Genomic DNA, 27,850 nt, shown 5'->3' with positions numbered 1-27,850 from the left:
TGGTTTCCAGGATGGGGAGTCCACTGGTGCCTGGCCAGTTCTGAGACAGGCCCAGACACGCAGTACAGACTGCAGGGGACAGAGGCTACTGGAATAACAAGCTACCTAGAAGCCTGAGGAAGAGTGCAGGGAGGAACCATTGCTACAGGCACTGCCTGAGTCCTCACCGTCCGGGCCCCTTGGGGCCCAAGAGCCATAGGGGGGATTCCAAAGGTTCTGAGGTTGGAGGTCCCTGGATTTGGGGTCTTGGGACTCGAGGGCAGTCAGGGGCCAAGGAGGCTCCCTAGTCAGCTCTTTAAGCTCTCCAGATTCAGTTCCTGGGCCCGTGGGGAATCTTAGGCCCTCCAAAGACTTGCTCCCCAGCCCAGAAGCCTTTTCCTCATCCAGAGTGGGCAGTAGCTCCATTGGCAGGAATAAATTCAGCACATCCGGGTCCTGTAATAGAAGGGCAGGGGAGCAGCTTTGTTTTATGGCTTCCTTCCTGACCCTCAAGATCAAGATGGTCAAGGCAGGTGAGGGGGCACACCTGAATGCAGTACTGAAGATGCTCCAAGATGCTGGCAAAACAGGGGCACAGCTGAGGTTGGTGCAGCCAACACCGTGTCATGGTACAGTACCTGGGAGAAAGGTAGGATTTTGTGCCCACCCATGGCTGTGAAGGACCTCCGTCCCTGGACAACACTCCATACTCACACAGGCCCTGGGCAGCCCCTGGGAGGGCCCATCTGTCCCCCTCCAGTGACAAAGTACAGTATGTCCTGGTTGGTGCACCCAGGGTAGGGCATGTAGCCTAATAAGAAGATTTCCCAGAACAGGACCCCGAAAGACCTGCATCATGAGTGGGGGAAGTTCAATGAAGCCCATTAGACACAGCCTCCCCTTTCCCTCATGTAAGGTGGCCCAAGGCCAGGGAAGGGGGCAGGCATGTTATCACCAGGAGTCTGTCTTGGATGTGAAAATGAATGCCCTCCAGAAAGGCCTCTTCAGGCATCTACTTGACTGGCAGCAGAGCCTACCGCCCCCCCCACTCCTAATAACTGGTTCTACAGGAGGGAGGAGGGGAGTGAGACACTGCTCAAATGCCACCAGAGTGCTGGTAAATCTCTTGGAGCAGCAGCAGCTTTCCCCACGTCCCCAGACCCCACACCTGTAATATCATATTTTGCCATCCTGAAGTCCCCAGTACCGACCACTGGGCTGAGTCCAGTGCAGCCCAGCAGGCAGTTCCTGGCATCAATGTCCCTGCAGGCAAAAAAAATCACTACCAGAACTCAGAAGCTCTGACCCTGAACTATTTCTATAAAAGTTATGTGGAAAAGCTATTCCTTAGGGATTAGAGATTGGGCTGCTCCCCCACCTGCTCTGAGCCAGGATCACTCCCAACCTGTGGATTTTCCTTCAGGTAGTGGCAGCCCTGGGTTATGTCCTGAGCCAGCTGGAGCAGGTCCCACATGGCCAGAGGTGATGGCTGGCCCTGGGTAGCGCAGAGGGTGTGTTAGTCCATACTTGTTTTGGGACACATGGACAGGGTCTTTAGATGGGCCAAGAGGGCTGGGAGAAGGGTCTTACCAAGTGTGGCCGGTTGTTCCTCAGGAAACTGTTATGTCCCCTCCAGACCTCAACTCCAGCAGAATTAGGCGAGGGGCAGTCCAGAGTCTGAGCCCCACTCAGCGCACAATGTTCTGATGGTTGAATGTGCTGTGTGGGAGGTGCACATACCCCAGTCACTGACAGGGAAGGAAACCAGGCTCTAGGCTCCACAAAAGTGGAGACAGGCTCTGTATCCCTAGAACTGCTACCTCTCAGCTCCAGGGTGAAGAGAAGCTGTCCCAGCAGGCAGTTCAGTGCCCACCTTCCACCCCTGCCCTGGGCCCAGGTGCACCTGATGCAGTGAGAAATCCAGCTCATCCTGACTAGAGCAGAGTTCTGGCAGGGTCTGGGGAGGAAAAGGGCTCCTGAGCTCCCCCAGACATTTCAGGAGGCCAGTTGATCCTAGCTCTAGCAACTGTTCCTCCCCCCATGGAGCCCTGCTCTACCCTGAGCCAGGAGTTCCACCCCTCTCCCCTTGACAGCCACCTGCAGGGGGTTGGGGTCCCCAGGAAGGCCAATTACCAGTCCTTCAATAGACTTCTCCCAAGGCGCCATGGCCCAGTGCTCTGCAGGAAGACAGGTTGGAAGGGAGAGGGTGGCTGGGCCTGGGGAAGGGTCCTGGAGGGTCTAGTGCCTCCTTTACCTCCCTTGCCACTCCCTATACACCCAGGTGGCCCTATCTGAGGACTCTGAGGCTTTTCTGCATCATGGCATCTCCCCAAGTACAAGCCCTGCAGAGGCAATGCTGACTGGCACAGAGTTAGGGCAGAAGAGAGAGCAGGTATGGGCTTAGGGTGAGGGTGGGAGTCTGTGATGAGGTTTTCCTTATGTCCTTGCAGATACTTGCTCCAAAGAAATCATGGGGTCCCTAGCATCCCAGGACTGGGGATGACAACTGACCTATACAAGTCACTGTGCCTTTTAGAAATTCTCTGGCCTCTGTCTCCTCCACAGAGGGGTTGAGGCCAGATTCTCTCTGGGAACCATAATTCACCACAGCAGGGAACGGGGTGGAAGAGGGAGGGATTCAGAGTGCATAGGTTCTCAGAAGGAGGGGGAGAACTCACCTGAGCAGAGTGACATTGGCTGGGGAAACCTCTGTAAGTCCTGGGGGCAGAGGCCAGGACTGGGCGGGGCCAAACCCCACCTGGCAGTAGTAGAGGTTGAGAGGTGTCCTGGTGGTGGAGGTTTGAAGGTAGCTCAGCTTGAGCTCAGGGTCGTGCAGCCTCATCTACCACAGGCCCTGCCACTTCTTATGGTTCACTGAAGAAGATGGCAAGAAGATACCCACACTGTTTGCTACCCTTCTGCACAGGACATCTCTCCAGATGTCCATTAAGGCAAATGTTTTCCCTGGGCCTCCACAGCTACTTCTACTCTTAGAACCCTAGAGGAGTCCACCACTGCTCTGCTGGAAGCAGGGTTTTTGTTTTGTTTTGAGAGAGTGGGCACATGAGTGCTAGTGGAGGAGGGGCAGAAAGAGAGGGAGCAAAGAGGATCTGAAGCGGGGTTCCATGCTGACAGCAGAGAGCCCAAGGCAGGGCTTGAACTCATAAACAGTGAGATCATGACCTGAGCCAAAGTCGGACATTTAACTAACTGAGCCACCCAGGTGCCCCAGAAGCAAGGGTTTTGAAATCAGCCTCGTCTGTCCCTGGGACCCCGCGCAGCTCAGTGACAAGGTGGGCAGCCATACCTGTTGGATGTTGCTTACCCAGAATAAGAACCCCACACACCATAAGGAGGCTCAATGTAGAGGTCACAACAGTCACCAACAGAACCAGAGGGCCTGGTGAGGTGGGCAGGTCTAGGGAGAAAGAGAGATGCCTTCAGTGGGAAGCTTTTCTCTGTCCCCCTACCCAAATTTTACCCAGACCTCAAGACTCAGCCAAACTGTTAACTTCTCCATGATGCTTTCCCTATTTATCCTAGACAAAAGCAACCTTTCCTTTCTGAGAACTCCTAAAACATTTTAAACCTCCCATGGCAATTGTCACTTTAATAGATTTCTAAATCTAGATCTAGATAGATAAATAGGTAGGTACATAGGTGGATAGGTAGATATCACCCCTCCCATACTAGACCACTAGACTACATGCTCCTTGAGGGCAGAGCATGCACTGATGCATATCCAGCCTCCTGCCCAGCACCTAGAATGGTGCCTGGCACATACCAGTCATCTTTCCCAGCAGCCTACTGCTCCTCCCAGCCCGTGGCCCCAGGAGTCCAGACCTTGGACAAAGGCAGGACTTACCTGTACCATGCATGTAATGTTACCTGCAGCTAGCTCCATGCCCCCTGGGCACATGCATTTGGCTAACCAGAGCTCTGCCTGCCACTGGCAATGGCAATGACTACAGCTGAGGAGGAGTCAGATCTCTACCTCTCTGTGGCTCTCCATGACTATGAGTAAAACAACTGATACTGCAGGGTGAAGGTGGGGGACAGACATACTTTTTCCAGCTATGTGGTTAACTCTAGCCCTGGACTTTGAACAATGAGCAACACCAGAGGCATTGAAGGGGTAGGGGAAGGGCTTGCAGGACTCTGTCAAGTCCATATACTCCCTCTTCTGGGATCCTGGAGCTTGGAGGATTGAGTTTAAGAATTCATAGCAGGAGGGGCACACCAGGCTCTGTGCTGACAATATGGAGCCTGCTTGGGATTCTCTCTCTCTGCTCTTTCCCTGCTCACACACTCTCTCAAAATAAATAAATAAACATTAAAAAAAAAATCATAGTAGGAGATATTTGACAAGCACCCCAGAATGCCTCATACTGGCATCACAATTGACCACCCAGTTCTTGACAACTCCCGTGCTGTCCAAGAAACAGGTGGTTCAGAGCAGAGTTGGTGGCTCAGATGGGAGTGGGCTCAAAGATTGAGGAAGAAGGCTAGACCCAGCTGAAAGCTGGGGGGGTGGGGGTAGGGGCCAATACTTGCCAGAGGCTGCAGAAAGCGTTCGCTGCAGGGGTGTATGAAGGATACCCCATCTTCTCCATCAACCCAGAGGATGTCAGTCTCTGAGGCCTGGAAACTGAAAGTGTTAGAGTGTTTGGCTACAAAATGAGGGAGGGAGGGGGGCAGGGGCATACAGATGGGAAACTGGCTTGGGAACAGTAGGGAAGCTGTTGTCTCCCTAGCGCGAATCCCCTGTGGCCCTCTCTACACTAGCATTACAATACCGGTGCTGCCCGCTCAGAAGTGGGAGCCAGGAGCCAGGGAGGTGGGATGGGCATAATCAGCTGGAACCTGAAGGCCTTGCTCAGGGACAACCTGAGCTGGGGCAACCTCCTGGTCCACCTAAAACCCTCTGATTTCAGGTCCTCAGATATAAAATGGAAGAGGCCCAAACCACATGTTCCATTTTTGTGATAATGGAGATGTGTATAAAGTACTCATGAACAGTATGGCTCAGACAGACCCCAAAGCTCTGTCTCTTTACACCAGTGATTTCCAAACTCTGGAGTGTATTAAAATCACCCAGAAGATTGATTAAAACACAGATGGCTAGGAGACTTCCCTAGAGTATCTGATTCAGTAGGTTGGAGAGGGGCTGAGAATTCTCATTTGTAACTTCCTAGGTGGTGCTAATGCTACTAGTTTAGGAACCACACTTTGAGAACTGCTGATTTAAATTATCCCTGACTTCCTGCCTCTCTGCTCGGCTTGCTAACTCAGCCAGCTCTAAGCTCTTGCGGCTGCTGTAGAACACGGAGACCTGTGGTGATGAAAAAAGTCCTGGATTTAAATGAAAATCTAGGGAGTCCTGTCTGCTTGTATGAGTTCTGTCTGCTTGCAACTTATTTGATCTCTTTTTTCTAAGAGCTATTACTTTTATTGCTCTGGCCCAGGACAGGGCTCAAGCCCTTTCCCACCTGTCCTTTAGAGGGCTTACTCTAAGGTTCTCACTTCACTTAACCCTGGGAGCTGCCCAGCTGCCCTCCCCAAGAGTGCACCTGTCCGAGTAGCGGCCGCCGCCGCCTCCACCCGCAGTACAGGCCCCGCCGCCGCCCCCGAAACCTCCGGCCAAGTGTAGCCCAGGCCTCTGAGCAGCCCTGGCCGCCCCCCCGCCCCCCGCCCCCTCCAGCAGTGGACGGCCGGCCTGCGGAGAGGGGGCCTGGCCCGCGACGTCCAGCCGCCCCCTCCACCTGCGGGGCGACAGCAAGATGACTGGCAGCGAAGATGGGGGCTCTCCCCACGGCCCCGCTTCTCCCGCTGCTTCCGGGCGTCGCCGAGCGGCTCTCCAGTTTCTCAGGGGCAGCCTCGGTCCTGGCGCCTCAGGTAGGCCCGCCCGCCTCCTCCGGCCGCCACCAGCAGGGGCTCCAGCTCGCCGACGCGCAGCTATGGCGCCGGCGGCGCGTTGAGGGGCGCGCCCTCCAGCCGTCGAGGGAGGACCCGTGCACCAGGCACCCGAGTAAAGGCTCAGGGACTGGGGACCCCAAGTCCGGGACGCAGAGCGTGTGTGCGCGCGTTCGCAGAAGGAGATTTGGGACCCCAACGCGGAGCGCTGAGGGCGGGTGCTGAGCGCGCCGAGGCAAACACGTACCCGAAAGATGTAGGTGGCGCCCCGCCGCCTCCCGCCCAGCGCCGCGACCCCGGGACCCCTTCGGCCCCCTCCGTCGCCGCGTGCTCCTCAGCGGCCCGAGTCTCTCCGAGACAGACGCGCTGGCTCTGCCGGCTCCCCTGGGGACATGGGGCGTCGGATGCAGCGGGGCCCCATGCTCCTTTCGCGGTGCGGCTGTCTCAACACCGCGGAGTGCCCGGCCCTAGCCCTACTCCTGCGGAGCTTAAGCCGCCTTTTCCCACGGGCCCCGCTTACTCGGGGACAGGCATCCTCTCCCCGCTGCCCCACTAGGATGTAAAGCGGCTCCCTGCGACCAAGGGAGAAGAGGGCGGAGACGAAGACGCCCTGCGCCCGCTACGGGTGGTTCTTGGCGCCTTTGCTCCCCGCGGCTCCGTAAGCTAAGGTCCTGCGGAGAGCAGGTGCTCGGTCCCCAGCCCAAGCATCTTTGGTCGTCGGGCTACCCGCCTGCGGCAGAGGTCGGAAACAGAAGCGGCTCCAGAATTTATCTCAGGGACTTAGGCTGTAGTCGATTTTGAAGGGTTGGGGAGACCCAGGGTTCCACACCAGAAAATTAGATTTTACACTTACTTTAGCAGGCGTAATGGAGATGAGGGGAGGCTCAAGGCACCCGTTGGCGCCGCAGGTGGTTAGGGGCAATCCATTTGGTGGGAACAGGCTCCTAGATACTGGCTCACTCCGTGGCGACTATTGCCTCCCTCCCCCGGTTCTGCTGGAAGAAGGGACAAAGTCTCCAGGGCGCACATGGTTGTAGAATACTCTAAGACAACGTGGTGTTCATGAGGCCGTTGGTCCCCTGACTTTAGAACCTCAGACTGGGAGGTCACCACCCACCTCTCCCTGCTCTGCACTTACAGGTACCTGTCAGTGCCCTGTCCCACCACAAATGTACGCCTTTCAGAGTCTTTTGGACCCCCACTGTCGCCACCAGGCTGCTGCCTGTGTACCACTTGTCACAGTTTGTGTGGGTCCTCCACAGCCGCTGTCCCCGCAGAAGAATAACCAAGGCCCTTCAGTGCCTGGAAGCAGGGAAGGAGGAAAAGGTCATATAAGCACCTGCCCTAGACTGGTAAGGTGAGCAGAGGAGAAGGGAGGAAGGAGCTTGGAGCTTACCTGGGGAATTAGGGGAGAAGCTGGCTCCAAGCCACTAGGTGGGGTGGTGATATTCCGTCTTGGGGGCTTGGAGCTGGCAGCCACAGGGGCAAGGATGATGGAAACGGTGCCTGGGACCGTGACTGGAGCAGAGACTGGCTCCTGAAAGGTGACAGTGAGATAGCGGGGTTGGGAGAGGGGGCAGGATGTTAAATGGGAGACAGAAGATAAAGATAGACAAATGCAGACACTTGCCTCTCGCAGCCATGCTCCTATCGCCACTCAGCCAGGGCACACCAGCATCTAGAAGCAGCCCCCCACCAACTGCTGTTGCTGAAGCCCCATGGGGTGCTGGCTGATACCTCTGCAAGTTTCTCCCCTGGGGAGTCCTTGTGAATGACTTGGGGGCTGCCCTGAGATTGTTCCTGCAGGCCCCCCACCCTTTCCTTGACTTAGCTAGGTAGTCTCACCCCCAGGCGGTGCTGAGTCCCCAGGGCCTGTCCCTCCTTCCCAACCTGAGAGATGGGGAACCTTGGGTTGAGGTATGCACCTTGCTTCTGGGACCACTCCTGGAGCACTGACCCAGAAGTGTTGGCCTTGAGAGTTCCAGACCTCTGTGGGAGCCACAGGACCTGTCTGCCTTCACTGCTTTTGCCAAGCCTAGGAAGATGCCTCTAGCCAGGTGGTTCCTTGACAGACAGAAGGTACTTACGCATGGCTCCAATCCATAGCAGCAGCCAGCTCAAGCAGCCCATGGCTTGTTCAGCCTGCTGCACTGAGGGTTGTAGGCTCAGACCTTGCCACTTTGCCCGTCTTCCCCTTATAGGAGCCTCCAGCTACTTGCTAGACACTGATGGTCCTAAAGCCTGCCTGGCCACTCCCACCTAAGACCCTGGCCACTCCCATGCTGAAGGAGGGGAAGGTGGGGCAGGTGGGCAGGGAGGTCCCCACGCTTTCAGGAAGAGGCTTGGGAGCACACATCCAAGGGCTCCGTGTCTGGATCCACTGGGTTGGCTGCTGGCTGTCTCAGAGAATGAGGTGAGTGCAAGGTAGGGGAGAAAGTGCCCCCCACCCTTTTGAGGCTGGAGCCTGAAAAAAATGGCAAGCCACACCCTAGATACTTGCCCAAGCTTCTAGGTCTTTCTAACTCCCACATCGGGAGCAGTGTGGTGACTGCTTCATTGGTGGTGGGGTGTGTGTGTGTGTAAAACACATAGGAAGTGCTCTTTAAACAGCCCCAAGTTAGGCAGCATTACTTGTCATTACTTGTGTCTTTTCAGTGCCTTTGTAACTGAAAGGCCAACTCTCCAGATACTCTCAGAAACATGCGCCTCTGGGTTCACTTCATACAATTGATTGCCTGTTGTTAACTCTGTACAATTTCTTACTGTGATGGGGTGAAAGCCTGAATCCTGATGTCAACGATCTAAGTGCCAGTACTAGCATTTCTAGTCAACAGGTGACGCTGTTCCGGTCACACTGTTCTGAGGCGGTTTCCCCACCACCTATAAAATCATATGAAGGGGGGATTGCTCTGTAAACCGCAAGAAACCCTGTAACTGTGAAGGTTACTTAGCCGTCAGGTGGTTTTGTGTCTTCTTTATTCTTTTTCCAAAATATTAATTTTTAAAAAAGTTTTCTTTATTTATTTTTGAGAGAGAGAGAGAGAGAGAGAGAGAGAGAGAGAGAGAGAGAGAGAGAGAGAGAAAACCCCAAGCAGGCTCTGCACTGTCAGCACAGAGCCCAATGTGGGGCTCAAACTCCTGGACCATGAGATCATGACCTGAGCTGAAATCAAGAGTCTGACGCTTAACTGAGCTGCCCAGGTGCCCCCCCAAATACTAATTTTAAAGGCTGAGGCCTGTGTGTAATATAAAGCACTGGGGAAAAAAAGAAGTGACAGTAGTTAGTTAGTTGGTGAAGCCTCTGAATATATAGTGCTAGATAAAGACACTACAGTGATTTTGTAAACACTCTAGTACTCAGACCCTATTTAGCTCTGTTGGTATCCTACTATGAGGTCACAAAATTTCTTTGGTAAGGTTCCCGTAAGCCAGTGGTTCTCCAAGTGTGTGTTTGGGCTTGGATAACAGCGTCAGCACCACCTGGGAACTTGTTAGAGATGCAAATTCTTGGGTTTCACCCTAGGTCTACTCAATCAGGAACACTGGTGTGCTGCCTAGCAATCGATTTAACACACCTGAAGACACTGCATTGCTGTTTGCAGATGCAGTAGCTGCTTAATAAACCTACTGGAGAATTCTGTGTGCAGCAGCTCCATTTATGGGAAATGGGTTCTCTCTGCCTGCTGATAGGGCACACTGCACTCACTCTGATGACCTGTAAACACACTATAGGTAATTCCACACAGAAAATGACACTCTAAGAAAGCTTGAGTGTTAGAATTTAGATGAAAGAACCTAGAAACTCTATCAAGAGATGAACCAATGAATCAGAATTCATGGTTTGATCCACTCCTTCCCAGCCCTTACCTACTACCACTCAAGTCCACAATGGAAGGGGTGTTGTGTGACAACACTAATAGACCAAATATTTGTGCCCTCCATCCCTGCCTCATTCGTAGGTTGAACCCTAATACCCAATGTGAGGGTATTTGGAGGCAAGGCCTCTGGAAAGTGATTAGGTCATGAGGGTTCCACCCTCATTTCCCTTCCACCACGTGAAGGCTGTCTACGAACCAGGAAGTGGGCTTTCACTAGAGACCAACTGTGCCAGCATGTTGACCAACTTCCCAACCCCAAGAACAGAAATGAATTTCTATTGTGTATAAGGCACTCAGTCTTTGGTATTGTTACAGCAGCCCAAATAGATGAAGAGACAGCTAGTGCACAGTCTGATTTCGGGTTTCTTCATATCTCAGATAGCAGTTAACAGACCATAAGAAGACAAGACGCCGACCTCATTAAGGATACTTATACATCAAGTGGACTGCCCAGAGTCCTTCCAGAAGTACCCCTTCCCAAGAGCATTACTCTGGCCCAGCTCTACTGCAGAACTAGGACCCATGTTTTTGTTTTCCCAGACGTAGGCTCTGTCTTCAGCTCTCCCATCTCTCACAGGAGCCCAGCTTCTCCCCTAGGATAGCCCATCTCTCCATACCAATCCTGAACTAACATCTGAAATCAGTCCAAATCAGATTCCCAGGAGATACAAAAAATTTTTATTTCAGTACACATCTACAGGATTTATGTATCTGGTCTGGGGCAGGGGAAGGAGGAGATATGTACATAGTTTGTCTGGTCTCCGAGAGAGGGGCAAGTTACCCTTCACTTCCATACAGACCAGATCCTGAGTTTCAGACATCAGGATATAATGGGAGGGCTCACTCTGCTCCAAAAAAGCTCACACAGCCTGCTCCCAGGAAAGCAAGCCTTCTCCCTTGTCTCCTGCCCACCCTTAAGCCACAAAACCCTTCTGTCTGGCCAGGCCCGTGTTGGTGAACCCCAGGAGAATGTATCCATCTCTTCATCTGTAGCAGCCATACTAGGTCTCTGATACCCCATTTTGGAGCATCCCTGAGGTCAGTCTCTGGAGGTACTGCTGACGCAGAGAGGGCAGCTGGAGATACAGCTCAAAGCCTTCTGGGAGGGCAGGATTAGGGAGCTTATAGTGGAGAAGGTGCTGCCGGAGACCCTGCAAAAGGGGCAGAAACTTTATGAAGTAGGTAGTGAGATCCTATTGAGATTTCCGTGCCCCAAGACCTCTTCTCCTCCCACCCTCCAGGATGTGCCCCATCCTACCTCATTAGTCAGCATCCAAGTCTTCTGCAACATGCTCCTGCGGGCAGCCTTTACCTCGTCCTAGAGGCAGAACAGGGACAGGGGACACTGGGCCAAGGGCTGTACCCATCACTGGCCTTGTCTGGCCCTCATCTCCTCCCCAGATGACCCAAAGGCAGCTCAATCACAGTCTCCCTTCCTCCCTTCAGTATAACTTACTGAACTCTTTGGGTCCTGGGAGAAGATGAAGCTGTTGACATGAGCCACAGCCACAGCATAGAGTACAGGGCACCAGCGTGCACAGAGTGCACCAGTAACCAGGACACGGAAGTAGAGCTGAAGGAGGGCCAGGTTGTCTTCAGGAGGCTCTGTATAGTACTCCAAGGACACAGGCAACTGTGACAGGGGGAATGAGACATGCTGAGGGTGAGGGTGGAATGTCTATCACCGCACAACAGGGTGGATGGCTGGTGGTCACATGGACCAAATCATGAAGGCAGAGATCAGATCCTGGACAGACGTCCATTCCTATCACAAGGATCAAGGTTAAAGACTAAAGAGCTGAGAAGCAGGGAAAACTGGGAAACTAAGAAGCAGTACTGAATTTCTACTGCCTACCACTACTTTAATCTACTTAAAACTTTCAAAATGTCACATTCACCTGCTTGATTACACTATGAAACCTTTCAAAAGTTCCTTTTCTTAGGACCAGTAACTCTCTAAAAAATCACTCTTAATTCCATGCAGAAAGGATTATGAGAGGGGCACCTGGCTGGCTCAGTCAGTGGAACATACCACTCTTGACCTTGGGATTGTGAGTTTGGATCCAACGATGGGTGTAGACTACTTAAAAAAATAAAAACATAAAAAAAAAAGTGATTAGGGCACCTGGGTGGCCCAGTCGGTTGAGCATCCGACTTTGGTTCAGTTTATGATCTAGCGGTTCTTGAATTCAAGCGCCATGTCAGGCTTTGTACTGATAGCTCAGAGCCTGGAGCCTGCTTTGGATTCTGTGTCTCCCTCTCTTTCTGCCCCTCCCCCTGCTTGCACTCTCTCTCAAAAATAAACAAACATATGGGAATGCAAGCTGGTGTAGCCACTCTGGAAAACAGTATGGAGGTTCCTCAAAAAACTAAAAATAGAACAACCCTAAGACCCAGTAATTGCACTACTAGCCATTTACCCACGGGATACAGGTGTGCTGTTTCAAAGGGACACATGCACCCCCATATTGATAGTAGCACTATCAATAATAGCCAAAGTATGGAAAGAGCCCAAATGTCCATCAATGGATGAGTGGATAAAGAAAATGTGGTATATGTATACAATGGAGTATTACTTGGCAATCAAAAAGAATGAAATCTTGCCATTTGCAACTATGTGGATGGAACTGGAGGGTATTATGCTAAGTGAAATCAGTCAGTCAGAGAAAGACAAAAATCATGACTTCATTCATGAGGACTTTAAAAGACAAAACAGGTGAACATAAGGGAAGGGAAACAAAAATAATATAAAAACAGGGAGGGGGATGATACAGAAGAGACTCATAAATATGGAGAACAAACTGAGGGTTACTGGAGGCGTTGTGGGAGGGGGGGATGGGCTAAATGAGTAAGGGGCACTAAGGAATCTACTCCTGAAATCATTGTCACACTATATGCTAATTTGGATGTAAATTTTAAAAAATAAAAAAATTAAATTAAAAAAAATTAACAAACATAAAAAAATGATTATGAAAGAAAGACATAAGGTTTACCTCCAGTGGTATTTGTCATAGTGTTACTTCAAATAGCAGAAAATTAGAAACAATTTTCATGCCCACCAAGGGGTTGATAAAATAAACAGATGCACCTACACAATGAATTATTACATAGTAAAAAATGTTGATTTCTTAGAATATTTAATGATTGGGAAATGCTTATTATGTAATATTAAATTAAATGAAGAAAATTAAATGAAGAAAATATTATGCAGGGATCCCAATTTTATAAAAATATATATGTACATAAAAAGACTAATCCTTAAAAATGTATTTTTGTTTTTTTATATAAAATACTTACATTTTATATACATGTTAAATGTATTTATTAAAATATTTAAAGTTTACCAGAATAGGGCACCTGGGTAGTTCAGTTGGTTAACTGCCCAAATCTTGATTTTGGCTCAGGTTATGATCTCTTGGTTCATGAGTTCGAGCCCCACAACGGGGTCTGTGCTGATGGCGTGGAGCCTGCTTGGGATTCCCTCTCTTTCCCTCTCTCTCTGACCTTTGCCTGCTCACTCTCTCACTCTCTCTCAAAATAAATAAACTTTAAAAAAAAGTTTAGGGGTGCCTGGATGGCCCAGTCAGTTAAGCATCCAACTTCAGCTCAGGTCATGATATCGCAGTCTGTGAATTCGAGCCCCGAATCAGGCTCTGTGCTGATAGCTCAGAGCCTGGAGCCTGCTTCATTTTCTGTGTCTCCCTCTCTCTCTGCCCCTCCCCCACCTGTGCTCTGTCTCTCTCTCTCAAGAATAAACATTAGAAAAAATTAAACAAACAAAAAGTTTACCAGAATAAGATATGATGAAAATAAAAACTCAAACCTTAAAAAAATAGTAACTCTCTACAGCTTATAAGTTTAACCCTTTAGCCTGATTTTTGAGGCCCTCTAAGATTTTATTAGCCTTGTTTCCAACAAGTTCCTAAACTAAAATCTGTTCTAGACTCCTCCCTCTTCCTACCCTGTTATACTCCTTCCTGCCTCTGAGCTTTTGCTGATGCTATTCCACTAGGTACATTCTTTTACTTTTTGAGAGAGACCTTGTGAGTTGGGAGAGACAGAGAGAGAGAGACAGAGAGAGAGAGAGAAAACCCCAAGCAGACTCCACACTCAACAGAGGGCTAGATCTCACAACTGTGAGATCATGACCTGAGCTGAAATCAAGAGGCACTTAACCGAATGAGTCACCCAGGTGCCCCTCCACTAGGTACATTCTGTCCTTCATCCTCAACAATCCAAATTCTATCCAACCTTCATTGCCCAGGTCAATCTGCACTCTTCCCCAAAGCCTTCTGCTTATGGGAAGCCCACTTTGATATTTCCCTTTTCTGAATCCTGACCTAACATCTAAAATCTGAATAACTTTGAACGTTAGTTTGTAGCACGTCTCTTATCCAGGTTGTAGCAACATGAACAACGAGCTGTAGCTTGTTAATAATATCCAATACGTACTATATGCCAGATACTCTGTGGAGTATCTCCTTTCGTGGAGTCTCTTAATCTCCTCAAAATCCCCAAGAAGTGAGATAAGGAACCTGAGGGCCACCAAAGCTCCCCACTGCTCAGGACCACCCCCAAGGCCCAGTACAGGAAGGCCAGTACAGTACAGGCTGTGCTGGGCTGAGAAAGTACCTGGGTCAGAGGCAGGCCCAGAGCTCGCAAGGCTCCCACATGCTCCCCAAAGAGGGCAAGGCGCAAAGTGACACTGAACCGACGCTGCAGGGGAAGGAGAACCAGAGCTCCAAAGAGATGGTCCCCAAAAGAGACAGCCTCAAAATGCTCCAGGAAGTTGGCATAGAGGTCAGGGAAAGATGTCAGGCCAGGAAGCGGACAATCCAGCTTGAGGTCTGGCAGGACTTTAGGCTGGCAGAGCCGGGCAAGGAGAGCTGCCACCAGACGTTGTATTGGGGATTCCCGGAACAGCTCACTGTCTACCAGGAACACACACATGAGCCGTGCCAGGCGGGCAGCAGGCGGTACAGCCCAGAGGGCCTGGGGGCGCCAGCTTTCCAAGATGAGCACCCACTGCAGAGCCCGCATAGCTGTGCCTACTGTGTCAGCAGGACAAAGCCCTGAGGGCGTGTCTGAGGCCTGGTGGTAGAGGTGGATCAATGGCAGGAAAGGCCAGTCGGTGGGCAGCAGCGGCTCCTTAGGCACAGGGAGCAGCAGGGCTGGGATTTGCCGTAGCTCCCCTCGGTACAAGGCCTGAGATGCTAGTAGGCTGGCTCGGGCCAGTGAGCAGTGGGTCAGGTAGCAGCTGCGGATGCTGGGGAGGTCCTGGCAGGCCTGAACCAGCAGAGCCCCTCGCCCACACGCAGAGTCCCTGCCGCTCCCTAAGGACAGCCGATCAGAGAAGTCAGCTGCCTCTGGACCACCTGATGCTCTTTCCCTGCAATAGAACCCAAAAGCCAAAAATGAGGGTTTGAACCACGGCACTCTGAACACCATGCCACCTCTCCAGGGCTTCCCAGAGGTTCCTAGGTCCAATCCTGCTCCTCCCTGTTCCCCTAATCACTTTCTATGTTGTGTGTGTAGATTAAGAGAATGGATACTAAAGTCAGCTGCTTAGGGGCAGGTTTACGGAACTTCTCTGTGCCTCAGTTTCCTCATAGGAAAATGGGGATAATAACAATACCTATCTCATGGTACAAATGAAACACTTAAAATACAGACAGATACTTAAGGAGATGCCAGACACAAAGTTAGCACTCAGTAACTGTTAGCTATTACTCAAGTATAGCTAGTTTATGCACCTGTTTTTAGCTATACAGTCACATTGAAATCACATTATAATTCTCTAACGTGGATATCTTCATCCTCACTTTACTGATGAGAAAATGGAAGCTCCAATAGATGAAGTACAATCCATGCAAGAAAGAGGATTAAACCCAGGTGTTCTAGCTCCAAACTCAGGGCTGCTCTGTCAATAGCCACAACAGCCTCTCAAAGGGCTGAGTTGATGTCACCAACCCTGGACTTACGGGAGGAACTCCAGACGGAATACACAGCTCAGCAGTAGCTCATGGGCGAGGTACTCACTTCCAGGCAGCACTCGGCTCAGGAGGGCCAACACCATACTATGATGGAGAGCGGCATTGACGGCCAGAACTGGCTGGACTGTTGCCTATGAACAGAAGACCAAGGGGTGGGAGGGTGGGTGGGATGTGAGAGGGCACAGAGCAAAGGGAAGTGAGAGTCCATGCAAAGAGGATGTATACTGAAGGGTACAGATCCTGGGCACATCTAGATGGGATGAACTGCAGGGGTAGGGATTATAGGGGGGGGGTGTTGTGGACAGAGGTGGAGAGGGGGCTGGGGCATACCCACCGCTCTCTGGGCCAGGGTGAGTGCCAGGTACTGTAGGTGGTACTCATGGCGCAAGGCCCACGCAGAGAAGGGAGTGAGTTGTGGGGCAGCCATAGGAGCCACACACTGGAGGAAGTAGTTCTGGAGTCCTGGGGCAGCCAATATGGTAGCCAGCTGGAGGAAAGCAAACTTGTTCAGATCTAAAGTGACTTTGATCTCTCTCCTAAAGTTCCCCAGGTGGCTGCCCCCTCCCCAGCCAAACTCAGAGAAATGGGTGCTGGCAAAAGAGACCTTTCTGCAAGTGATACCCTCACCCTTTTGTTCTGACTCCTATCTTGCCCCTCCACCCCAGCCTCCAACCCCTAACCAGGTGCCTATGTCTCACCTGGCCACATAGCCCCTTGTGGATCCGGGCCAAGGTGTTGAAGAGAGACAGGAGGGCAGTGAGGAACGGGAAGGGTGAGGCTGAGCCAGCCAGACTGAGAGAGGGGCGTCCTCCTGTGCAACCCAGTGACACCAGGCTGGGGAGAGCTTCAGGGGCCGGAACACAGAACTGCGGGTTGCAGAGAGGGGAGCAGCATCTGGAGGCAGAATGAAGAAGCTGAGGGGGGCTCTGGCCTGATGTACACCAGGCTAGAAAAGAGCTGCTTGGTCTGCGACCAAGGCCCACAGGAACCTGGCTATATGTACCAGTACCCACATTCCTCAGAGCCCTCAAGTGCTGCTTGCTAGGGACTCAGGTTTCCTTCAGGCTGAGAAGGTCTACTTGGGATGGGCCAGGGAGCTAGATCTAGGAGTCCTACAGGGAGTCAAACGGCCTCCTCCCTATTGCCCCCACCTCCCAACCACACACACACACACACACACACACACACACACAAACACACACACACACACACTACATACCTAAGAGAATCCCACAGGCTGCCCAGAGTGGGTGGGTGCAGTAAGGGTAGCAGCAGCCCCTCTGACAGGCGCTCCATATCCTGAAGCCAATCCCCTGGGCACAGGCTTGGCTAGAAGACCAAGGGGCTCAATGAGCTGACAGCAAAAGGAGATGCATTCTCCTAGACCCTGTGTACCCAGGCCAAGCCCATAACTTCCAAGAGCCCAAGAGTCAGTGTTTGTAGGCTTCTGCCTTCTGACCCTTCTGGAGAGAGAAAAGACCCTGAGGTTGCCCCGACACCCTCTGTCCTCAGAGCATGAAGTCTCCAGGGAGACAGAGCTGCTGCTTGGGGTTCTCTGGTCCCCACCAACACAGCTCCCTGACAGCTCCAATGGATATGGAAGCAGAAAGAGGAAGGTGGGAGGGAAAAGGCGGAGAATAGGAAAAAGTGGAATGGGGAGGTAGGAGTGGAGAGGTCGAGACAGAGGGAGACACAGGGTGGTATGTTAAGATGGGGGCAGGCGCCCAGGATATGGAGGAAGGTAGGCAGGCAACACTCACCTGCTGGCTCCAGGCCTGGTAGTATGCATCCAGGAAGAGTAGGCAGGCAGTGGGCACCGGGCCTAGAGCATGCCAATTCTCAGATCTGGGCAGCAACTTCAAGGTCTGTCTTAGAAAGGGCTCCACAAGGGGTTGGAGCCCGGACACCTGTGTCCAAGTGATCAAGGAAGGAGTGGCCGACAGACTGGCCTCAGCAGAGTCACTAGAGGAGTGCCAAAGGGGTCACAGTCAAGGTCTGGCTGCCTTGACTCCTCCATAAGGTCTACCCACCCTCTCACTCTGGAGGAGTGCTCCCACCTGTCCTGAAGCTCAGAGCTATAACATACCTGCTGGACTCAGGGACAGTGCTACTGGCTGCCAGGGTCAGCTGGGTGAGCAGAGTGAGCAAGGAGGCTATCCGCTGCACAGACAGGGGCTGAGGGGGCTGGGTGCTGAGCTCCTCTGGCACAGCCTGCAGGGCCCGCATCAGCACTGGGTATAGCTCCCTGGGGGAGAATGATTACTGCCTTTCAGTGTCCAAAGACACTGGACATGGAGACACATGACACAAAGCAAGGCACTGCCCCAAGGACCTGCAGTTTGGTTAAGGAGGCTTAGGAGAAAGAGGCCCCAGGGCTGGGCACTCTTGGAAGGCTTCAGAGGGAAGGAAGGCTGGAGGCTGAAGGGAATGAGGGTAGACCTTCCAGGCTTCCTTCCAACAAGGGATTTAAATCTGATTTCACAAAGCTACTAAGGCTGTTGTGCACAGAATGTGGTTAACTCGGCTTTTTTCTACTGTCCTCTGGCTAGTCCTGGCCCCCAAGCCTTCTTCATTCCTCCCAGAATCCCCTCTTCCTCATCCTCAGCCTCCCTCTGAGCTTGAAATCTTGAGCAAGGCTGAGTCATCAGATTAGGCCAGAGTACAGAACCGGAGAGGTCTGTAAGAGAGCCTACTCTTGTCTCTCCTCACCTGTAAAGGTCACTACCCTGGCCATAGGAGGCAGCCACAGCCCACAAACGGAAGGCCTCAGTGCTCAGCATCTCAGCTTCCTCTGGGGGCAAGGCCATTTCCTGGGGAGCCTCTGCTATAAAGCGGCACAGGCGGCTCCGGAGATCGAAGCTGCTCAGCTGAGGGCGAGAGGGCAGAGAGTCTGAACATCACAATCAGCAGGGAGCCCAAGTAGCCTCAGGTTCTCTTACTATGGAGACTGGCTCAACTCAACCCTGTTCCAGGCCACTCTCGTGCTACAGGGTCTTAACTCTGGACCAGGATGAAACTATCTCATCCATCCCTCCCTCCCGCTCCACCTTCCTTCCCTCTCTGCCTCTCCCCCCCTTCATTTTAGCAAGCACCTGCTCGGCCCCTTTTCTAGGGCTACTTGGCTATGGGTGACGGCCGCCCATCTGTAAGTGGCTCTTCTGGTCTGGGCCCATCAGTTAACGAAAGCACAAGTAGGCCTATAGGATACACTATAATCTAGATGACTAGGTTTCTGGCTGGTGGTTCCTACTGTATTTCTAAGCAACTGGATCAGAGATCAGAAAAGGAAGATGGCATGAGACAGTTACCCAGAGTCCAGAGGCCATGCTTAGCCCCCAACCCAGCCCTGTCTTAAGCCCCTCATCCCTCGACCTTTGTCCTGCTCACCAGCCGGGCAGCAATATTCCTACCAGCCGAGGCCAGGACACGAAGTAGTTTCATGGCAGTGGCACAGGGCACTTTGTGTAGACTGAGGACAGGCCCCACCCCCATGGGGGACCAGCTGGTGGGCAGGAACTCTCGAACCACGGTCTCTATTAGTCGAGGGCACTCCAGGACCTGTGGGGGTCAGGAAGAAAAGGGAAGTAGGGAAGTAGGGAGGCTGAGGGTCAGCAATGGGGTCAGCTAGGCTCTTTGTGCATTCCTTGTCTCCTTCTCGTTCTTACCCTTGTGGCTGACTCCAGGGAATGCCGGGCCAGACGGATGAGCACAGCCAGGATATCAAGGACCACAGAAGGGGCTGGGCAGGTCACCTCTAGCACGTAGCGCAGCCGTGGCAGCAGGTTGGTAGCCAGAAGCCCCTGGTGATCAGAGAGATAAACCCAGTGCCAAAAGCAACTGAGCCCCAGGCCTTGATGACCCCTCTTGCCTAAGATGTGCTCGCTTCGAGGTCATGCGACAGGTGCAGCTGCCCCAGCATTTTACCTTGATGATGTCATGTCGGGCCAAGTCAGATGGAGGCCGGTTTCCTTCCTCAGGGCTCTTTCTTTTTGCTTTTTCTGCTGGGGCCTCTTCATCTTCATCCTCATCGTCCTCCCTATCCTCCTGGCTGGGCATCAGAGGAAACGTCAAAGCTCCATGGTACCAGGAGAAGGAGCTATCGAGGAGCTCCTGACATGAGAGAGAAGGGTGTGGGAAGAAGAGGAAGGAGTCAGGCCCAGAAAAAGCAGCAGCAGCAGCCACCCACCCAGAACAGAAAGGCAAGGCTGCTGGGCTTTGGGGCCCATAGAAGAAGGCAGTGGTGCTGCCATCCCATTCTCTGCTCTGCCTGGCAAAGCCTTGGCAGTGAGGGCATGTCCAGCAACAGGAGTAGGAACGCTGATGCCTCAAAGCCCTACTCCTATCTGTGCTGTACCTCATCTCCAGGAGCCACCAGCAGAGCCTGAAGAGCCCGGACGGCAGCTGCAATGACTGCGTCCACTCTGTCATCCAGGGAGAAGCGCAGCAAGAAGAGGAAACCAGCATCCAAGAGGAGGCGCAAGACACTGCCCACTAGCCGGTCCCCAAACTCGCCAGCCTGGGCCTTGGGGATAGGATAAAACTTTGCTGAAGATGTAGAAGTTAGAGTCTTTGTCCTAAACCCTTCACTTGCCCACCTATGACCCTGGGTTTATCCCATTCCCAGTCTGCCCCAGAGACAGTTGGTGTATGGGCTAAGGGGCCAGAATGAAAAGGGCAGGAGGTGGGGAAGTCTATGGTTGGGGGAGGAGGCGTGGGGACAGGCAGGACCGGCCAGCAGTCCACTCACCCTGCTGATGACCTGGGCCAACACATGCAGCGCTAGTGCTCTCTGCTGGGACACCTGGCTGCGCGTGAGGTGGAACAGCTCCTGCAGGGAGTACCCCGCTCTCTGGGGCAGGGACAAGAAATCAGCAGCCAGGACACAGGGCAGCACCCCAACCAATACACAGAAATGCCTCCATTCTAGGCACTGACTTAGTTGTCCAGGGGAAGGCTAAGATAAGTAAGTGATATCTCTTGCCTCTGCTCTCCATGGATCCTCAAACTGGTAAAGAAGATGGGACTTGCACACGAGTAACCATGCCATAAGGCAGATAGGGAAGAATTCAGTAATCAGTGTTTAATTTACAAGAGAAGAGGAGAGAGAGAGAGAGAGAGAAGGGGGACCTGGAAAAGTGATGAGGTCTTAGTGGGTAGGTAGAGCTTTGATGGCCTGAAGAATAAGCCCTGGAGGTCCTTGAGCACACGGCGTACATGGCAAGTGGGCTCCAGAATGGCGCAGGAGTGAGGAAGGCAGAGCTACAGGGGCAGCGGGGATAGAGGGTCGGAGGACTGTCTTGCCAGGCTAAAGAGCCAAGACTATTCTGTGAGCAGAAGAGAGCCAGGAAACTTTCCGAGGCACGGCACAGCCTGAGCGGGGCCAGAGGGGATCAGTATGGCAGTCCCATGAGGGACGGATGGCATGGCTGAGAGAGTGGAAGACATGGTGACTGAGCAGGTAAGAGGGAGCAAGGCTCTCCTTTAGAAAGCCTCAGACGAAGCAACATAGAACTGGCAAGTTCAGGGAACTGAACGGAATGTGAAGGAATGAGGAGAAACATTTTGAGCCCAATAACCTATGGACACCAAGGCTGAGAACTGGAATAGAGTACACAGAAGGTCCGAGGCAACTGACCAGAGGTCCTTTTCCACTTGCCAAGAGCTGCCCAGTCCTCCCTGGGCCCCATGCCTCACCTCTGCCTCTTCTCCATGGTGGTGCAGGCCCAGATGGGTGGGCAGGTCCACATCAGGGGCCAGAAGCTCTCCCTGAAGACTAAATCGGGCCTGCATCCTCTAACGGGAAGAGAAAGAAGACTATAGGCTGGGGATGCAGCAACTTACCCATACCCACTCCTCACCCATCTCCCGGGCCTCCGGTCCTGACTCTATGCCTGAGTGGAAATGGAACTTCTTTGGCCCCAGGGGCCAGGCAGGGTGGTGGGAGAGGAGGAGGAGTGCAAAGGAGAAATGCTTCTCCAGCTCCAGGGAAGAAAATGGCCTGAGTCCTGGGTGCAAGGGCCCCAGCCCCATTTCCGGCCCACTCCACCCCCTGTAGGTCAGCTGGCCCTCCTCACCTCCTGCGTTTGCTGCCGCCGGAGTGGGGGCAAGTCCTGGGTCCACTGGAGCTTCTCCAGCTCCACAGTGTCCATGTGCAGCCATTCTTTGTGGGGCGTCACAGGTGGTGCCAGAGCTAGGAAGATGGAAGCAGAGTAGTAAACCCTAAGGAGCTCAGCTCGGTGGTCCACTGGGGTCCTGGCCATCACCCAGCGGTTGCCACATGCACCTCTGCCCAAGGGTCTGGCAGCCTCTGCCTTCAGCTATAGTTAAGTAGCATGGCCCAGCAGCTAGAACCCCTGGGAACTGGACAAATGTCTCAGATATGGGAGAACACACCTAGTCCAGGGCTCTAGCCCCTTGCTCATCCCAAGGATTTGCTGGGAGGGGCAAGAGAAAGTGGAGGAGGTAAGGAAGAGGAAAGAGAGGGAGCAGAGGAAGAAGGGAGGACCACATATATCAGGGACAACATAGCTCTCAACTGTCTAGTACCGACCTTCTCAAGAAGCAGGAGAGTGGGCAATGAGGGACAGCTATCCTGCTTCTGCAGGGCAAGATACAGAAACATACACCCAGGACACCCCCCTGCTTCTCCCCCGCCCCCCCACCCGACCTGCTCAGCTGGCCTGGACCTCACGGAGGGGCAGGAGGCTCCTGGCTTCCATAATTCAATTTCTTCATTTGTTAATCACTAATAAAATAATCCAGGTCCTGGGAAATGAGTGCTCCCACTGGCCTCTCTGCTTTGGGTCTGGCATGTTCGTAAGGCCTGTGTCAGACTCTTCTCCCATCATCACCCTGGCCCTGCCATCTTGCTCATAACACTGACAGCAGAGGCAGAAAACTGTAGGGTGGCTAGAGCCAGGGCTGGGGCAACTCTTGCAAAGGCAGGCTGGAGATGATCTGCAGGGGGAGGGGCCATTCAGCCATCATGCTCTGCTGCTGCTTACCAGGGAAGAGCGAGAAGGAGTGGCAACAAAGCAAGAAAACAGGAAGCATATGCAGGAAGAATAGATGCATCAGCAAATGAAGACTGATTTCCAGATGATAATGGAAGATTAATGTTAGATGTCAAGGACAGACAAGATTCCCTTCTTTTCCCATCTGCCAAGCCTAGACGGGATACTTCCCTCTACTTTTATTCCCCAAAAGATGTACCCCTTTTTCCAAACCTGGGGCTTCTGGCTCCAGCTCGTCTTCCTGCCTGGGCTCACTTGGAGAAGTTGGCACAGTGGGTTCCTCTCCAGTGACCTCAACAGAGGGTCCTCCTGGTCTCTGCTCCTCTGTGGCCTTCTCTCCTGCTTGCTCATGGACATGGCTGTGGGACCTCAAGAAGGCAACCAAGTTGGGATCTAGGGAAGAGGATGGAAGGGACAGTGGGTGTTGGTGGATCCTCCCCAGCCTTGTACAGACCTGACACCTGCTGAATGTTGCCTGCCTATGAGTGCCAAGGCCAGGACAAGCCATTTCCTCCTCCTGGCCTGAACCCGCTGGGCTCTCTTGGGGCTTCAATGACCCACACCTGTCCCTAGGACCTGCCCACCCACCCTTCTCTCCATCTTTCACAGTCCCCTGGCCCAGGTTTCCACCTATCCCAGTGCTTGGCTCCAGATCAGAGGCCCAAAGTAAGTGGCTGTGGAATAAATGAATGAATGTTGACTAGAGCCAAAGAGAAGGCATTTAGGGGAACAGTTCCTCTCTCTTTTAGCTAATTTATTTACACACAAATATTTACTGAAACCTAATCTATGTATGCTCTATTAAGGTGCTAGATACACACTTTGGAACAAGACTGACTTGGTGCTACTGTTTTGGTGAATAGAAACTAAGAGGGAGGTATAGCAGAGTTGAGTGTCATATAATAGAACATGTCATAGCCGTACTAGATAGAGCATAACTACATTACATTAGAGTATGTTACACTAGAGTAGTACAGGATACACAGTGTAGTGGTTAAGAGCAGGGACTGTCAGACCTCACAGACCTAGGTTTACATCTCATCCATGTTCTTTACCAGCCATATGACCTGGGGGAGAATTTCTTCAAGTTATGACACTCAGTTTCTTTTCATAAGTAAATGAAATTAGTACTTACAGGAACCATTCGAGGACAGAATGAAATAATGCATTCAAGTACTCAGCAAAAAGCCTGGCATACACAGTAAGCCTTCATTAATAAGTGGCAGTCCCTTCCTAGCCTGGTCTCGGCTGCAAAGACTGATATGCCATACCGAGCTGAGCTAGCAGCCGCTGCTGTTCCTGCAGGATCTCTTCAGGAGCCATGGCTTGTAGTTTTGCTATGTTCTCTTCATGGATGGTCTGGGCTTCCTGCTCAGCATCCTGGCTCCTGAGCCCCTTCCCTGTGACTAGATTGGGTCCCTGGAAGCTGTGGCTGCCCCATGGAAGCTGGTAGCCCTGCTCCCTAGGTGTGAGTGCCTCACAGGATGCAGCACCTGGAAGAAGTGTAAGATTAGTTTCACTGCCTCACCCAAGCCTAATCCCGTTAGTCCTGGAGACAAAGGGAGGCCCCAGAGATTTCCCAGGCAAAGAGTGGAGGGCCCTCCCCACAGCCCACACCCCCACAACACAAACATAGGCTGGGCCGGGTGGTGACCTCTCTACTCATTTTTCCCCTTTTAGAGGGATGTTTCCCTAAGAAATATCCTACTTTCTGACTCTTCTCTTAGATGTCCAGTCATCTGCCTCCAGAAGCCTGCCTCTGGCTCTTCTGTTAATAATTTGCATCATTAAAGGAATCTTGGCCTTTATCTTTATTTTATAGTCCCTGCCAGATATCTCTGACTCCTTCCTTCTTCCTAGAGCCGAATAATGGCCTGCACTCTCCCTGCACCTAAGACTCAGATGTGGACCCAAGCCATCCATACTCAATAGTGTATGTAGGGATAAGGGACAGCTTCCTCTTCAGATGGCTCAAATGCCACTTAAATGTGCCTTCCTGGGTCGCCTGGGTGGCTCAGTTGGTTAAGTGTCTGACTCTTGATTTCAGCTCAGATCATGATCTCACGGTCCTGAGATTGAGCCCCATGTTGGGCTCTGCACTGGGTGGAGACTACTTAAGATTCTCTCTCTCTCCCTCTCCCTCCCCCCGCAAAATAAATAAATATGCCTTCATATTTGAGGGGGAGAAGACACATACCCAAAGGTGACTCTATGATTGTATATTAGAAAAAGGCCAAGCCCAAGCCTCCTCAACCTCAGCTTACCCTCTAGTGGATCCAGGGTAGACACAACTTCTCTAACTGGTGGGACCCTAGCTTCAGACACTCTCTTTGCTGCAATTTCTTGGGCAAAGATGCTTCTCTTACCAGATGTTGCTGACTTCCCCTATGGGCAAAAAGAAAACCCAGGTGACTGATGCTCCTTACCCCGTCCTCTTCTCAAACTCTTTACACTAAGGCCACTGGAACAAAGGGATAAAAAGGTCTTGCTTCATCTCCAAGGGTCACAACCCTATTTCTCAGAAAAAGCAGTGCTCTATAGGACAGGTCTTGAAGTCTGACAAATCTGGGTTGGATTTCTGGCTCCTGTATCTATTAGATGTGTGGTGTTGGACAAGTTATTTATCTTTTCAGGGTCTCAGTTTCCTCACCTGGAAATGGGGATAATGACACCTACCTTACACGGCTGTTATGAGGACTAAGTAACGCGTGTAAAGTGCTTAGCATGGCGCTGCTTTAACAAGAGGGTTGCTTATCATTATTCAGATTCTCTGCCTGAGGAAGATGCACTATGGGGCATCTGGGTAGCTCAGTTGGTTAAGTGCCGGACTCTTGCTTTCAGCTCAGGTCATGATCTCACTCACATTTTGTGAGTCTCAGCCCCACAAGCCCCTATCAGGCTCTGTGTTGATAGCACGGAGTCTGCTTAAGATTCTCCCTCTCCCTTTCTCTCTGCCCCTCCTTGGCTCACATTCTCTGTCTCTATCTCAAAAAAATAAATAAACATTAAAAAAAAAAAAAAAAAAAGGAAGAGGCACTATATGGCTCATCTGAATGTCCCCTAATCACCATCTAAGCACCGTGCCTACCTGTCTCTCCTGTGAGCGATGGAACACAGGAGGGAAAGCAACACCACTGGGCACAGGCAGATTCACAGCCACTGAACTTGTATCTCGTTCCTGCAGCAACAAAGCACAAAGTAGTGAAGATACCAAGCTTTCCCCAGACTGGACACTATCCCCCTAGCCCCAATTCTGTATGACTAGAGTCTCTCTCTAGGGAGAAATGGACCCACTTTGCTTCTTAGGGGACAGTGTTTCTAAAGCAGACCCCAAACTGACTGCAGGGGGAATAAAGTCCCACCTTTCTGAATCACCCTCTACTCCTAAGGCTCACCACCTCTACCCAAATATCCTTGCTGTCCTAGGAAAACTTGTCCTAGTAAACAAGGGTGAGACGCACAACGATCTTAGTCAAGACAGCAGTGATGTGTTGATCGTGCCTATTCAGCCTCTCTTCAGGATCCTCATGTTCAGGCGGGGGACGGCCAGGGCTGGGTCTGGCTCTCTTCGGGGGAGCAGGAACCAAAGCTGGGGGCAAATCTGGGAGATCTGGAAGAAAAAAAACCTCAGATGTGAGGATACCCACACCTTTCCAGGAAGAGACTGAGGGCAGGAGGAAGCCAAAGAAAGAAGGGCAGTTGCCGTGGGGCCCTGGCTCAAGCTGTGTCACCTTGGGCAAAGTATGTAAGCTCTGTGAACCTTAGTTTCTGCATGTGTAAAATGGGGCTGCAGCAACAGAGATTATGCAGTGTCTGAAATAATGACGGGGAAAAATCCAACCACATCAGGAAGAGGGAGAGGACATTCAGGTCATATCCTCTCTTGTTCCTCAGCCTGACACCCACAATCACTCACTGTCCAGCGTCACCACATCCCGATGATCTTGTAGCAGAGGATGGTCCAGGTTAGTGTCGCCACCTCTCCTACTTCCTTTCTTCACCAGTTGTACTGCTGGAGCCGCACCAGCTGCAAGAAACTGACTCTGGAAACGCAGCAGGTCCACCTCTGACTCCCCTGGCTTTGGTCTGGACAGCATCTTGACACTCCAGCTGCCTCTCTAGAGCAACTCTTTCCAGCACTGCTTTGGTGTGGTGATTCTCTCTCATTCACACCTACAAGCAATAAAGTTGATAGCCCTCTGCAAGCGAATCCTGATTCTCTTTATTGTGTATCAGAGACAACTCTTTTCTTGGGTTCACATCAACTCATTTCTTCTCACTCATACCTTATTGCCATTCCCTCCCTATACAGCCCTCCCTGATGTCACCAGCCTAACAACAAAGTTTATTGCCGACTTAAAGTTGTTTACAATCTGTGGATGATAAAAATTTTCAGGAACAGCTGTAGGGAACCTAAGAAAAATGCCATCAGGAGACAGGCAGATAAATGTCATATCAAGGAGTAATGATTCTGTATCAAAATGGAGAGAACATGCCTGGCCTAAAGGTGTTCAAATTATTAAGCAACTACAACAACAACAACAACAACAAAACCTTGGGCTATAAAAAACAACATATAAAAATCATCTGTATTTTTATACACCAGCAAAAAGAACAATCAGGAAATGAAATTAAGAAAACAATGTCACTGACAATCGCATCAAAAAGAACAAAAACTCTTAGGAATAAATTTCACTAAAGGAGTACTTGTACACTGTCGGGCCTCACAACTGCCCCTAGGGCTCTGCGGTCGCGGACACTCCCGGACCACTCGAGTCAGCAAAGAAATCACCGGATCCCAGCCTATGCAGCCCGCTGATGGTGGGCCGCGGCCGGGATCTCCACACCGAAGAGGCCGCGGCCACTCCAGTGCACAGCAGATACATTCAGGGAGGCTCCAACAAGGAAGCTGGATACCCTACCCCAGAGTCCTCCCCCGGGGAACCCTGAAATCCGTCCCTCCAGCGCAGCCCCTTACTTCCTCTAGGATCGCCTGGGCGCCGCCATCTTGCCCCGCAAGTGCCACGCTTCCGCCGCCACCAGGTTTGAACATCCGCCCCGCAGCCCAGCCCCG

General features: G+C 51.9%; 2 protein-coding genes across 3 annotated transcripts; both read right to left on the bottom strand.

Moving 5' to 3' along the window:
* Positions 1–105: 105 nt before the first annotated feature.
* Positions 106–7,996, bottom strand: LTK (leukocyte receptor tyrosine kinase). Its single transcript, XM_042989224.1, is given in 27 exon segments — positions 106–435; positions 527–617; positions 694–828; positions 935–963; positions 965–1,012; positions 1,358–1,474; positions 1,570–1,601; positions 1,604–1,727; positions 1,883–1,936; positions 2,056–2,121; positions 2,123–2,156; positions 2,658–2,853; positions 3,305–3,397; positions 3,841–3,993; positions 4,530–4,627; positions 5,550–5,713; positions 5,716–5,747; positions 5,795–5,868; positions 5,870–5,934; positions 6,140–6,162; positions 6,165–6,276; positions 6,413–6,579; positions 7,037–7,135; positions 7,138–7,203; positions 7,297–7,344; positions 7,347–7,429; positions 7,980–7,996. Coding segments are annotated over 27 exon segments (2,550 nt in total).
* Positions 7,997–10,431: 2,435 nt separating this feature from the next.
* RPAP1 (RNA polymerase II associated protein 1) lies at positions 10,432–27,794 on the bottom strand. Of its 2 annotated transcripts, XM_042989114.1 has the most exons (25): positions 27,755–27,794; positions 26,693–26,949; positions 26,238–26,386; positions 25,865–25,954; positions 25,041–25,161; positions 24,048–24,269; positions 22,990–23,169; positions 21,838–21,953; positions 21,458–21,556; positions 20,511–20,612; positions 20,118–20,285; positions 19,688–19,873; positions 19,429–19,563; positions 19,151–19,321; positions 18,473–18,630; positions 17,850–18,008; positions 17,524–17,725; positions 16,983–17,092; positions 16,462–16,657; positions 16,098–16,250; positions 15,752–15,894; positions 14,403–15,159; positions 11,227–11,403; positions 11,029–11,088; positions 10,432–10,921 (listed from the first exon to the last, which is right to left on the bottom strand). In XM_042989114.1, exons 2-25 carry the CDS (start codon positions 26,871–26,873, stop codon positions 10,772–10,774), a joined length of 4,185 nt encoding a protein of 1,394 aa, XP_042845048.1. In that variant the 5' UTR covers positions 26,874–26,949; positions 27,755–27,794; the 3' UTR covers positions 10,432–10,771. The 2 variants fall into 2 exon arrangements, with proteins under 2 accessions (XP_042845048.1, XP_042845049.1); XM_042989115.1 differs by lacking the exon at positions 20,511–20,612.
* Positions 27,795–27,850: the final 56 nt, after the last annotated feature.

The sequence above is a fragment of the Panthera tigris genome, chromosome B3, assembly GCF_018350195.1.
Source record: "Panthera tigris isolate Pti1 chromosome B3, P.tigris_Pti1_mat1.1, whole genome shotgun sequence".
Classification (NCBI taxonomy): domain Eukaryota; kingdom Metazoa; phylum Chordata; class Mammalia; order Carnivora; family Felidae; genus Panthera; species Panthera tigris.
The sequence above is the reverse complement of the archived record's forward strand: the minus strand, read 5'-3'. Positions and strand labels throughout refer to the sequence as shown.